This window comes from Mastomys coucha, unplaced genomic scaffold, assembly GCF_008632895.1.
Source record: "Mastomys coucha isolate ucsf_1 unplaced genomic scaffold, UCSF_Mcou_1 pScaffold21, whole genome shotgun sequence".
NCBI lineage: Eukaryota > Metazoa > Chordata > Mammalia > Rodentia > Muridae > Mastomys > Mastomys coucha.
The window spans coordinates 142,281,463-142,294,688 of NW_022196904.1; the positions used below are offsets into that span (position 1 = coordinate 142,281,463).

At 38.9% G+C, this 13,226-nt stretch overlaps 1 protein-coding gene across 6 annotated transcripts in view; it reads right to left on the reverse strand.

Moving 5' to 3' along the window:
• The window catches only part of LOC116103576 (membrane-spanning 4-domains subfamily A member 14-like), a 32,107-nt gene extending 18,881 nt beyond the window's left edge, over positions 1 to 13,226 (reverse strand). Inside the window, exons 1-4 of one of the 6 annotated variants that reach the window (XM_031389746.1) lie at positions 12,934 to 13,226; positions 12,659 to 12,742; positions 11,251 to 11,342; positions 8,199 to 8,348 (exon numbers count right to left, since the gene is read on the reverse strand). In XM_031389746.1, coding sequence (XP_031245606.1) covers positions 8,199 to 8,348; positions 11,251 to 11,304 — 204 coding nt within the window. In that variant the 5' untranslated portion in view covers positions 11,305 to 11,342; positions 12,659 to 12,742; positions 12,934 to 13,226. The other 5 variants (XM_031389749.1, XM_031389748.1, XM_031389750.1 and 2 more) reach the window with 5 other exon arrangements.

Genomic DNA, 13,226 nt, shown 5'->3' on the forward strand with positions numbered 1-13,226 from the left:
TCCACAACCTCTCCAGCATCTGCTGTCACCTGAGTTTTTTATCCTAGCCATTCTGACTGGTATGAAGTGAAAGGCAGAAATTCTTATTGCTATAAAGCAACTGGCCTGTGAGAACTTGAAGGCTGCATGCCAGACTGCCTTTCATCCTTTTCAAAAGAAAGGAGACGTTAGTGATTATATCTGCCTTCATGCCAATATTGGGCCTTTGCATGCTCAAGTATATAGCACAACATGTTAAAGTTTGTTCTACTGCTTTAAAAAGAGCTAAAGTTTCCCCTGCTTTTATTGTACATTACATGAATGATACTTTCTTTTCTATGAAAAATTAATAAAATGCTAAAAGATTTGTTTACAAAAGTAAAAATTGAAGTAACTCTTTAAATTTATTAATTAAATTAAATTAATATAATTAAATTATTATATTATATTAATATAATTAAATTTTTTGTTAAAGATTTTGGATAACTTAATACTGCTTCTGCTACTTAATGCCTCTGTAAGATTTTAAAAACTAACAATGTTCCTACATGCAAGGCCAAGCCTTTTCAGGAATTGTGCCAACAGTTTGATATAACCCATAGCACAGGCATATAATCCCCAGGGTCAATCTTTTGTAGAGAGAATAAATGGACAAATTAAATGTTATTTTAAAATAAGGGAGCAGGAGTGTGGTAGTATGACTACACACAACATTTTATATTCTATTTTATATACTTCAATTTTTTTTTTAGTTTTTTAATTGGTTATTTTATTTATTTACATTTCAAATGTTATCCCCTTTCCTTGTTTCCCCTCTGCAAACCCTCTATTCCATGCCTCCTCCCCCTGCTTCTATGAGGGTATTCCCCCACCCACCCACTCCCACCTCACCACCCTGGAATTTACGTACATTGGGGCATTGAACCTTCAGAGGACCAAGGGCCTCTCCCCCCACTGATGCCAAATAAGGCCATCCTCTGCTAAATATGCAGCTGGAACCATGGGTCCCTCCATGTGTACTCTTTGGATGGTGGTTTAGTCCCTGGGAGCTCTAGGGGAGGAGATCTGATTGGTTGATATTGTTGTTCTTCCTATGGGGTTGCAAACCTCTTCAGCTCCTTGGGTCCTTACCTTAACTCCTCCATTGGAGTCCCTGTGCCCAATCCAATGGTAGGCTGTGAGCATCTGCCTCTGTATTTGTCAGGCTTTGGCAAAGCCTCTCAGGAGACAGCTATACCAGACTCCTGTCAGCAAGCACTTCTTGGCATCAGCAATAGTGTCTGGGTTTGGTGTCTGTATATGGGATGGATCCCCAGGTAGGGCAGTCTCTGGATGGCCTTTCCTTCAGTCTCTGCTCTACATTTTGTCCCCATATTTCCTTTAGATAGGAGCAATTCCAGGTTAAAAATTTGGAGATGGGTGGGTAGCCTCATCCCTTAACTGGGGGCTTTGCCTAACCTCTGGATATGGTCTCTACAGGTTTCTCCTTCCCTTTGTTGGGTATTTTAGTTAATGTCATCATCACAGTTGAGTCCTGGGAGCCTTTTGCTTTCCTGGCATCTGGGATTTTCTGATGGTTACTCCCAGTTCCCCATCCCCTATTGCTACACACCTCTGTTCAATTTCCTGACCCTTTGTCTATCATCCCAATCTCCTCCTATACCTGATCCTGCCCCCCTTACTCCCCTCTTCCTCCCAAGCCCTTCCCACCCTCTACCTCCTGTGAATATTTTATTCCCCCTTCTAAGAAGGACTGAAGTATCCACACTTTGTTATTCCTTCTTCTTAAGTTGTATCATGGATATTCTGAGCTTTTTGCCTAGTATCCACTTATCAGTATGTCTGCTCTTTTGTGACAGGCTTACCTCACTCAGGATGATATTTTCAAGTTCCATTCATTTGCCTGAGAATTTCTTGAGGTCATTGTTAATAGCTGAGTAATATTCCATTGTGTAAATGTACCACATTTTCTGTATCCACTCTTCTGTTGAGGGACATCTCGGTTATTTCCAGCTTCTGGCTATTATAAATAAGGTTGCTATGAACATAGTGGATCATGTGTCCTTGTTATATGTTAGAGCATCTTTGGGCATATATGCCCAGGAGTAGTATAGCTAGGTCCTCAGGTAGTACTACATCCAATTTTATGAGGAACAACCAGACTGACTTCCATAGTGGTTGTACCAGCTTGCAATCCCACCAGCAATGGAGGAGTGTTCCTCTTTCTCCACAATCTCACCAGTATCTGCTGTCACCTGAGGTTTTTATCCTAGCCATCCTGACTGGTGTGAGGTGGAATCTCAGGGTTGTTTTGATTTGCATTTCCCTGATGACTAAGGGTGTTGAACATTTCTTTAGGTGCTTCTAGGCCATTCAAGTTTCCTCAGTTGAGAATTCTTGCTTTAGCTCTGTACCCTATTTTTAAATAGGGTTATTTGGTTCTCTGGAGTCTAATTTCATGAGTTCTTTGTATATATTGGATATTAGCCCTCTTTCGGATATAGATAGGATTGGTAAAGATCTTTGCCCAATCTGTTGGTTGCTGCTTTATCCTGTTGACAGTATCCTTTGCCTTACTTTGTCCTTGCTTTGTAGTTTTATGAGGTCCCATTTGTTAATTGTTGATCTTAGAGCATAAGCCATTGGTGTTCCGTTCAGGAAATTTTCCTCTGTGCCCATATGCTCGAGGCTTTTCCCCACTTTCTTTTCTATTTGTTTCAGTGTATATGGTTCTATGTGGAGGTCCTTGATCTACTTGGACTTGAGCTTTGTACAAGGAGATAAGAATAAATCAATTTGCATTCTTGTTGGGAACCAAGCACTCTCCAGCTTGGCCGACTGCTGACCTCTGTCTGGAAGAGACAGCCAGAGCCAGGAGACAAGCACTTTCCTCCCTGGAAAACTGTTAACCTTTGCCCTGGTGGAGACGCCTGGAGTCATTTTCGCAGAGACAGCATCCCCAGATAAGGCCGCAAGATGGCTCCTTATCAGCATCCGTCCAGATGCCCTTCTCTTCTTCTTTGTCTTAGCCAAATCCCCCTTCCTTTTTTTTTCTCCCAGCCCCCCCCTATTTCCTCTTTCTGTATGCTTATATTTTGGCCCCTGGCCTTCATTAAACCAGACCTTGACAACATTTGCTTGGTCTCGCTTCCTTTTCTCACCCTGTTCTCTTTCAGGCTCAGTCCCCCTGGACTCCTCCTCGAATAACTGAGTCCTGCAGGCCAGGACATTCTTTTGCATTTTAACTGCCAGTTGAACCAGCACCATTTGTTTAAAACACTAACTTTTTTCCACTGGATGGTTTTAATTCCCTTGTCAAAGATCAAGTAACCATAGGTGTGTGGGTTCATTTCTGGGTCTTCAATTCTATTCCACTGATCTACCTGCCTATCTCTGTACCAATACTATGCAGTTTTTATTACTATTGCTCTGTAATACAGCTTGAAGTCAGGGATGGTGATTCCCCCAGAATTGTTGAGAACAGTTTTCTCATTATCTTGGGTTTTGGTTATTTCAAATGATTTTGCAAATTGCTCTAACTCTATGAAGAATTGAGTTGGAATTTTGAGGGGGATTACATTGAACCTGTAGATTGCCTTCAGTAAGATGACCATTTTTACTATATTAATCCTGCCAATCCATGAACATGGGAGATCTTTTCACTTTCTGAGATCGTCTTTGATTCTTTTCATCAGAGACTTTAAGTTCTTGTTATACAGATATTTCATTTGCTTGGTAGTCACATCAAGATACTTTATATTATTTGTGATTATTGTGAAGGGTGTTGTTCCTCTAAATTCTTTCTTAGCCTATTTATTCTCTGAGTACAGGAAGGCTATGGATTTGAGTTTATTTTATATCCAGCTACTTTGCTGAAGTTGTTTATCAGCTGTAGGAGTCCTCTGGTGGAACTTTTGGGGTCACAAGTATACTATCATATCATCTGCAAATAGTGTTATTTTGACTTTTTCCTTCCCAATTTGTGTCCCTTTAAGCTCCTTTTGTTGTTTAATTGCTCTGGCTAGGTACTATATTAAACAGATAGGGAGAGAGTGGGCAGTCTTGCCTAGTCCCTGATTTTAGTGGGATTACTTTAAGTTTCTCTCCATTTAGTTTGAAGTTGGCTACTGGTTTGCTGTATATTGCTTTTACTATGTTTAGGTATAAGCCTTGAATTCCTGATCTTTCTGAAACTTTTAACATGAAGGGTTGTTGGACTTTGTCAAATGCTTTCTCAGCATCTAATGAGATGATCATGTGATTCTTTTCTTTGAGTTTGTTTATATAGTGGATTATGTTGATGAGTTTTCTTATATTGAACCATCCCTGTATCCCTGGGATGAAGCCTACTTGATCATGGTGAATGATCATTTTATATGAGTTCTTAGATTTGGATTTTGAGAATTTTATTGAGTATTTTTTTCATAGATACTCATAATAGAAATTGGTCTGAAGTTCTCTTTCTTTGTTGAGTCTTTGTGTGGTTTAGGTATAAACATAACTGTGGCTTCATAGAATGAATTGGGTAGTTTTCCTTCTGTTTCTATTTTGTGGAGTAGTTTGAAGAGTATTGGTATTAGGTCTTCTTTGAAGGTCTGATAGAATTCTGCACTAAAACCATCAGGCCCTCCTATTGATGATCGAATTCGATCATCAGTAGGAGGAGAGGACCTCGGCCCTGTGAAGGTTCTGTGCCCCAGTGTAGGGGAATGCCAGGGCCAATAAGTGGGAGAGAGTGGGGTGGCAGGCATGGGGAGGGGGAAGGCAACAGGGGTTTGTTTTTGTTGTTTTGTTTGTTTCTTTGTTTTTTGAAGGGGAAATTGAAAGGAGAAATTTACATGTAAATAAAGAAAATATCTAATAGAAAAATCCACCAGGCCCTTGGCTTTTTATTTTTGCTTGGGAAATTTTAATGACTGCTTCTATTTCTTTAGGGACTGTTTAGATTGTTTATCTGATCCTGATTTAACTTTGGTACCTGGTATCTGTCTAGAAAACTGTCCATTTCATCCAGGCTTTCCAGTTTTGTTGAGTATAGGCTTTTGTAGTAGGTGCTGATGAATTTTTTGAATTTGCTCAGTTTCTGTTGTTATATATCTTTCTTTTCATTTCTGATTTTGTTAATTTTGATACTGTCTTTGTACCCTCTGGTTAGTCTGGCTAAGGGTTTATCTATTTTGTTGATTTTCTCAAAGAACCAGTTCCTGGTTTGGTTGATTCTTTGTATAGTTCTCTTTGTTTCTATGTGGTTGATTTCAGTCCTGAGTTTGATTATTTCCTGCCATTTACTCCTCTTAGGTGTATTTGCTTCTTTTTGTTCTAGAGCTTTTAGGTATACTGTTAAGCTGCTAATGTAAGCTCTCTCCAGTTTCTTTTTAGAGGCACTCAGAGCTGTGAGTTTTCCTCTTAGCACTGCTTTCATTGTGTTCCACAAATTTGGGTATGTTGTGGCTTCATTTTCAATAAACTCTATAATGTCTTTAATTTCTTTCTTTCTTTTTTCCTTGACCAGGTTATATTGAATATATAGTTGTTCAACTTACACATGTATGTGGGCTTTCTGTTGTTTTTGTTGTTATTGAAGACCAGCATTAGTCTGTGGTGATCTGACAGGATGCACGGAATTATTTCAATCTACTTATATCAGTTGAGGATGGTTTTGTGACCAATTTATATAGTCGATTTTTGAGAAGGTTTTATGAAGTGATGAGAAGTTATATTCTTTTGTTTTAGGATGAAATATTCTATAGATATCTGTTAGATATATTTGGTCCATCACTTTTGCTAGTTTTACTGCGTCTCTGTTTAGTTTGTGTTTCCATCATCTATCCATTGATGATAGTGGGGTGTTGAAGTCTACTATTGTGTGCAGTGCAATGTGTACTTTGAGCTTTAGCAAAGTTTCTTTTATGAATCTGGGTGCCCTTGCATTTGGAGTTAGAGGTTCAGAATTGAGAGTTCTTCTCAGTAGATTTTTCCCTTGATGAGTATGAAGTGTCCTTCCTTATCTTTTTTGATAACTATAGGTTGAAAGTCAACTTTATTCAATATCAGAATGGCTACTCCAGCTTGTTTCTTGGGACCATTTGCTTGGAAAATTGTTTTCCAGCTCTTTACTCTGAGGTAGTTTCTGTCTTTGACACTGAGGTGGGTTTCCTCTATGCAGCAAAGTGCTGGATCCTGTTTATGTATCCAGTCTATTTGTCTATGTCTTTTTATTAGGGAACTGAGTTAATTGATGTTAAGAGATATTAAGGAATAGTGATTGTTGCTTTCTGTTATTTTTGTTGTTAGAGGTGGAATTATGTTTGTGTGGCTATCTTCTTTTAGGTTTGTGGAAAGATTACCTTCTTGCTTTTTATAGGGTATAGTTTCCCTTCTTGTGTTGGAGTTTTCCATTTATTTTCCTTCTTAGAGCTGGATTTGTGGAAAGATATTGTGTAAATTTGGTTTTGTCATGGAATATCTTGGTTTCTCCATCTATGATAATTGAGAGTTTTGCTGGGTATATATAGTAGCCTGGGCTGGCATTTGTGTTCTCTTAGGGTCTGTATGACATCTGCCCAGGATCTTCTAGCTTTTATAGTCTCTGGTGAGAAGTCTTGTATAGTTCTAATATGCCTGCCTTTATATGTTACTTGACCTTTTTCCCTTCCTGCTTTTAATATTCTTTCTTTGTTTTATGCATTTGGTGTTTTGACTATTTTGTGATGGGAGGAATTTCTTCTCTTGTTCAGTCTATTTGGAATTCTGTAGGCTTCTTGTATGTCCATGGGCATCTCATTCTTTAGGTTAGGGAAGTTTTCTTCTGTATTTTTGTTGAAGATATTTACTGGCCCTTTAAGTTGGGAATCTTCACTGTCTTCTATACCTATTATCCTTAGGTTTGGTCTTCTCATTGTGTCCTGGATTCCTTGGATGTTTTGGGTTAGGAGCTTTTTGTATTTTGCATTTTCTTTGACTGTTGTGTCAATGTTTTTATATCTTCTGCCCCTGAGATTCTCCCTTCTATCTCTTGTATTCTGTTGGTGATGCTTGTGTCTATGACTCCTGATCTCTTTCTTAGGTTTTCTATCTCCAGGGTTGTCTTTCTTTGTGATTTCTTTATTGATTCTATTTCCATTTTTAGATCCTGGATGGTTTTGTTCAATTCCTTCACCTGTTTGCTTGTGTTTTCCTGTAATTCTAATTCTTTTTTTAATATATTTTTATTTATTTATTAATTTTTTATTGGATATTTTCTTTATTTACATTTCAAATATTATCCTCTTTCCTCTTCTCCACCCCCACCAGTCACCCCCTTTCCCATTTGGAAAGGCATCTAGTGTTGCACTTATATCTTTTTGTGCTTCTCTTAGGGTATTGATGACTCCAAACAAAAAAAATCAATGTCCTAAAATTTAAAAAATAAAAAAGAGGGATATACTAGAACTCTGTCCAAAGAACAATACACGACAAACAATGCCTTGGGTAGTGGTGAGAAAGGCTCCAGAAGAAAAGGCACAGGGCTTTTTACCTCAGGTGCATTTTGTTTCCTGGATTGTTCTGACATAACTTTGTACTGACAAATATTTACATTTAATTTACAAGACATGTTTTTCGTTGTTGTTGTTGAATATCAGAACATAGCTATAGAATACAGTCTGGTCAGTGTACCCTGAACCTGGATATAGCCTTTTTCTTGCTTTCATGTCTTCCCAAATATAATTTATAGTACAATAGATTATAATTGCCAGGCAATTGCATTTAAATTGGTCTGCTCCAAGAAAGTTCTGGGAAAGGGTTGCTCTGTTAATATTTAGCATGTGCTTACTGATATTTATTTACATATTTTTCTGAACTAAACTTTCCTAGGACCATTGCTTTCTTTGTTTTACTTGTATATAAGAGTATACTGAAATCAAAGCAAAGCTGTCTACAGCATCCAGCTAAAGTCCACCCCATTCTTTCAGGCCCTCAGATTCCAGATCCAGCCATCAAAATCTGCACAGATTGGCTAAAGAGTCAACAAATGTAGAATATAATTGTGAAAGAACCTTGCAGGCAATAAACTAAGGATTTTAAAAAACACATTGCTATTGTCTTTTTTCAGGTAGGTGTGGGAATGATTTTCTACTGAACAAGGAATTGTGTACTCTCTCTGGCACAGTCCTTGGATCAAAATCTATGAAATGTAAGGAATATATATAGTTGTTACTATTAGAGATGAAGTTACTCACAACCAAGGAAGCCCACAGTGTGTATCCTGAAGTTCCTATGATAGGAGGGTAATTATTTCCCAGTCCAAACACAATAGTCTGAGAAAAGAACAGGTATGTCCAGAAGTATCCCAGGCTCTGTACAATCAGGCTTGTCATTAGTTGTATGGTCTAAAAGGAAAAGACATGATTATTTTATGCAGTTCTAGTTAACTCTTAAGAAGGAACACACTTCAACACAAATTCTGGGATGAAGAAAGGTGATGGTCTACCTACCACCTTTACTAGTAGAGACAGCTTACAGAGCTTTAGAATGGGGGCATTGACTGGGATATAGTGCTTGGTATAGTCCTAGGTTATTTTGTTATGTTTTATCAAGCACAGTCAAGCCAAATCTGCTGCCACAGGGATGTCCCAAGTTCTACCTTTTCTTGTAACTTCCCCACTGATTCCCTAACTCCTGATAATCACTCATCTGTTTTTCATACTTGCGCCATTTCCAAAGTGTTGGACAAAGGATATGGTTTCAAATATACCCTTTGAGGCTGGCCTTTTCAGAGTATCTCAACAAGCTGAAATATCTTTGTATAATTTATTCCTCTTTTGTTTTTTATAGCAGTATGTGGTATTTGTGATTCTAGCTGGCTCAAATATTCACCTGATTGGCATTTGAAAATGGAGACTATTAGTAAGTAAATATAAATTGCTATGTAGACTAGTTTTCAGTTCTCCAGATAAATGTCCAGGAGCATAGTACTTTTTGTCTAATAGTAGCTGGATTTTCTTTTTATTAAAAAGGTTGCTAGAATATAATTCACAATGTTGGTACCTTTTTAAAAAAATATTCTCACTATCAATGTTGAGGGAGGATCAGGGTATCTGCATCATTGCCAGCATTTGGCTCTGCCACTGTTTGTTTTCAGTACATGCAGAGTGTTAGCTCATAATCCCGTCCTCAGTCTCCAGTGACAACTGCTAATGATGTCAGATATCTTTCTATATGCTTGTTTGCCTTCTGTCGTATTCAGTGAAATGTCTCTTTATATTTTCTGCTGACTTTGGAAACAAGGAGAAATGGCCTTTAATAACATATTATGACAAATCTTATTTGGTCTTGGCAGCATGGTCCTATTTGTACTTGCCTTGTGTTAGTTTTGTCAACCTGACACAACCTGGAATCATCTGTTGAGGGAGCCTCAAGGGGAATGGTGTAGACCAGGTTGGCTTGTGAGCATGTCTGTGGGAGCCTGTTCTGACTACGTTAGTTGATGTGGACAGCACTCATCCCCTGATGTACAAGAGTTGGATATGCATGCATTTATTTTCTTTCTGCTCTTCACTGGATGTGACTAGTCATTTCAAGTTTCTGCCCTAGCTGTGACCTAGAATTGTTAGCTGAATAAACCCCATCTACCTTGAAGTCGTTTTTGTTTTCTTTTCCAGGACATTTTATAATAAGACAGAGATGAAGCTAGGTCAAGCCTCTTTCAGTTCTGGCGAGTGGGAAGCATTGCCTGCTCAACTCCATGGGAAGATTCACCTGTCCTGGGACTTTGTTCCTTGGCAACATGTTACAACTTGCTTCTGCCTTCTCTGAATCGGTTGTTCACTCTGCCTTAGTTTTCATTCTGACATTGTTTTTAATGGGGGGGGGGCAGTAGCTTCTTAAACATTCATCCAATTCCTCAAAAGGTTGGGAGTCTATTAAGGCTTATTGTTTCTATTTATACTTGGTTTCTATTTGCTATTCCTATGTGAGACTGTCCATTGAGCAATTTTTATGGAAAAAAAAAATCAACTGACCGAACCATGCTGGTTCATACGTGAACTGGTCCTCAGTGGACTGAGGAAGCAGGATTAGTAGTTTGATGCCCCCTTGGGCTACATAGACCCCTTCTCAAAAACACAGACAGACAACTTCTACTCCCCAGATCAGTTAGCTGTATCTGTGGAGTCTAGTTCTGGACTGTGTGGCATTCTCTATTTGTCTGTGTTTGTCTTATTTAAACAATATCACAGAATCTTAATGACTGTAGGCACACAGTGTCTTAAAAATCAACTAGTGTGCTTTGTCCCACTTTGATATAGCTGTTTTTGTTCCTTATCCTTCCCACATAATCTTTGGTGATTTACAGCTCTATATAAGATATTGCTAAGATTTTAATAGGAATTTTGTCAAACCCATATACCAATGTAGGGAATACTAACATTCTTTACTATGTTGAGCTTTGCAATCTATAAACATGTCTTTTTATTGATGTAACCTAATTTGAATTTTTCTCTAGTATTTAGTCATTTTCAAACTACAAGTCCTATATATGGTTTCTTTAATGTATGTAATGTTTTCTTTAGACATTGACATCTTCACGTTCATTATTATCTTATAGAAACACAATTCATCTTGAGTCTTGTGACTTTGCTTAATTTACTCATTTCTAGGCACCCTAGAAATGTGTGTGTGTGTGTGTGTGTGTGTGTGTGTGTGTGTGTGTGTGTGTTGGTTGTGTGTATTTTTTCTCACCTAATTTTTAATCTCTTAACCTGGCTCTATCATTCAGCAGTGTGAGTGGATGATGCAAAAGTCATACACCTGAAGCGGCAGTGGATGGGATCGCTGGGGTAAGCGGCAGTGGATGGGATTGCTGGGGTAAGCGGCAGTGGATGGGATTGCTGGGGTAAGCGGCAGTGGATGGGATCGCTGGGGTAAGCGGCAGTGGATGGGATTGCTGGGGTAAGCGGTAGTGTGTCTGTGATAGGAGCCACCCATCACTCATAGAACTCTGGACTTCACAGATTCTTCTGGATATACTGACGATTTGCTCACCTCTCTTAAGACATGTCATCATCTTAGGGTTAAAAACATTGATAGATGGTAAAAAAGATACTATTTCCCCTCCATTTCTAGGCTGTATATATTTTGATGCCATGTCGCCTTCACAAGCCACTGTAATCAATTTACCTCCATTTGAGGAGTTGATAGTGGAAACAGAGGTGGCTCACATCTCCTATCTCATGTTTTAAGGAGTGGCAACCCTCTCACTGTGGACTTACTTGAGCAGCATTTTGTTCTTACCCCCAACAATCTCAGTTCCTTTTTTATCCACAGACGATTCTGTGGCATATTCATCAAGATGCAACAGAGGGATGTGAGGATAAATTCCTCTCCTGTGAAAAATGGGGAGAAAATCAACATAAATTAAATCAGGTAGTGATTATTGTTATTCTCTTGGATAAGATTCCTAAGCCTGAGGGGGATCCTACTCTATAGCTGTCATTCATTTTTAAAAAGATACTTGGTTGCCCCCTGACAGGTTCTTTTGCATCAGAGACTAGCAGTCTCCTGACAAAACTAATATTTACCTCTCAAAAAGTTTTGCTCTCAGATCAGACTTTAGTTAGACTATACTAACTACTGCTCCAATCACATCAATTCCTTGAGCACCTGCAAATATGCTTACATTGCTGCATCAGGAAATTTAGACCCTTGGTAGATTTGCTTTAGCTTGGTACCCACCATCAGTGTTGTCTAAGTTCAAGTCTGTTTGGGGGGGGGTTACCTGACTAGAAGGATCTGTCACATGCTTACATTAGATGCAGAGGAGGACAGAAAGTAGAATACTATAGAGTACAGGCAGGCTTCTTAAGTTAGTGAACAAGATAACTAGAGGGGATGTTCAGTAGGCAAGATAAGGATAATCAACATTTCTAGCATTGACAGGGAGGACGATGGTTCCTATTTTGTATGAGTCATAACTCCCCCCTCAGCTTCTATATTTAATGCTCATGAAAACTGTTCTTTATTCTAGCTGGTCCGAACAAAGGTGGGTATCCAAGCCATTTTGTTGGGCTGCAGAAGACATAAAAGCTAGAAGCCATGACATTATTAAGTCCTATCTGTTCTAAAGTACAGAAGCACAGTGCATGAAACTTTGTATGTGTGGAAAGAAAGGCACCTGGAGAAAATCAGACAGGCAAAGAACAGAATTTATCACCTTGTGACCACTTTCAACTTAGTTCCATTTTTTTTTGAAGCCTGGCTGACTATATATTATGTAAATACTCATCTATATTTTATATCTATATTAATTTTACTAAAACAAATAAGAGATAATTTATGTTTTTTTTTTCAGTCAAAGGCTAATACATTTGTCTTGAGTGGCTTTCTAGTTAGATTTGGCTTTGACAATGTCCACCTCCATCCCCCACAAACGGCTCCCCAACCCACTTGTCCTCTTAATTCTCACTAATCTTACCCAGTTCCCTTTAATCACTATATATTTAAAATTCAAGAGATTATCTTTAGATCTTTCAAAACGAACTTTTCCTTCTTCTTATATAAGCCAATAACTTTGAAGGTTTCAGTTGCCATAATAATGGCCCATTGATATTTGACAAGGAGAAAATACACAAAGGCACAGAGAAAAGCATTTTTAGAAGATTCTTGAATTAAAAATTACCCATTAGGAGAATTAAAAACTTACCTGTTATGAGGTGACTTTAAAAAAAACCGCAATAAACACCTTGAAAGGCTCTTCTCTGTGACAACAATCACCTATAGGGTTGTACTGGGGAGAAGAAAGAAGCTAGGATACAATGGAAGCTACCCAGGAAGTAGTGTCCAATGCCTGTCCTTAAGTGAGATCTGTTCCCAAGGTTAGAATAGAACAACCCTGAAGAGGTTGCTTTTAGGTCCAGATCTTTCTGCCCTGGTATTCCTGCAGGCAGGCAGCTGCCACTTCACTGTGCCCCTCATTACCTCTTGCGGATCCAGCGCAGCTGCGGTTGTGTCTCAGAGCAACCGTGGTGAAGGGCGCCACGTGAGGAGGGCCACGCAGAAGTTAGTTCCGCCAACCCTTGAAGGTTCCATCCAGCCTTCATGCCCGCGAGATGCAGATGCGGTTAGAGGATGGGGCCAGCAGGGGGAGCTCTAGTGCAGACACCCTTTACAGACCAGTGTTGGGCATACTCTAGCTATTAATCTACAGAGTCCCTGAGCCCAACTATGACTGATTCCCTGCTCCACAGACTTCTCCACCAAGCAAATATTAC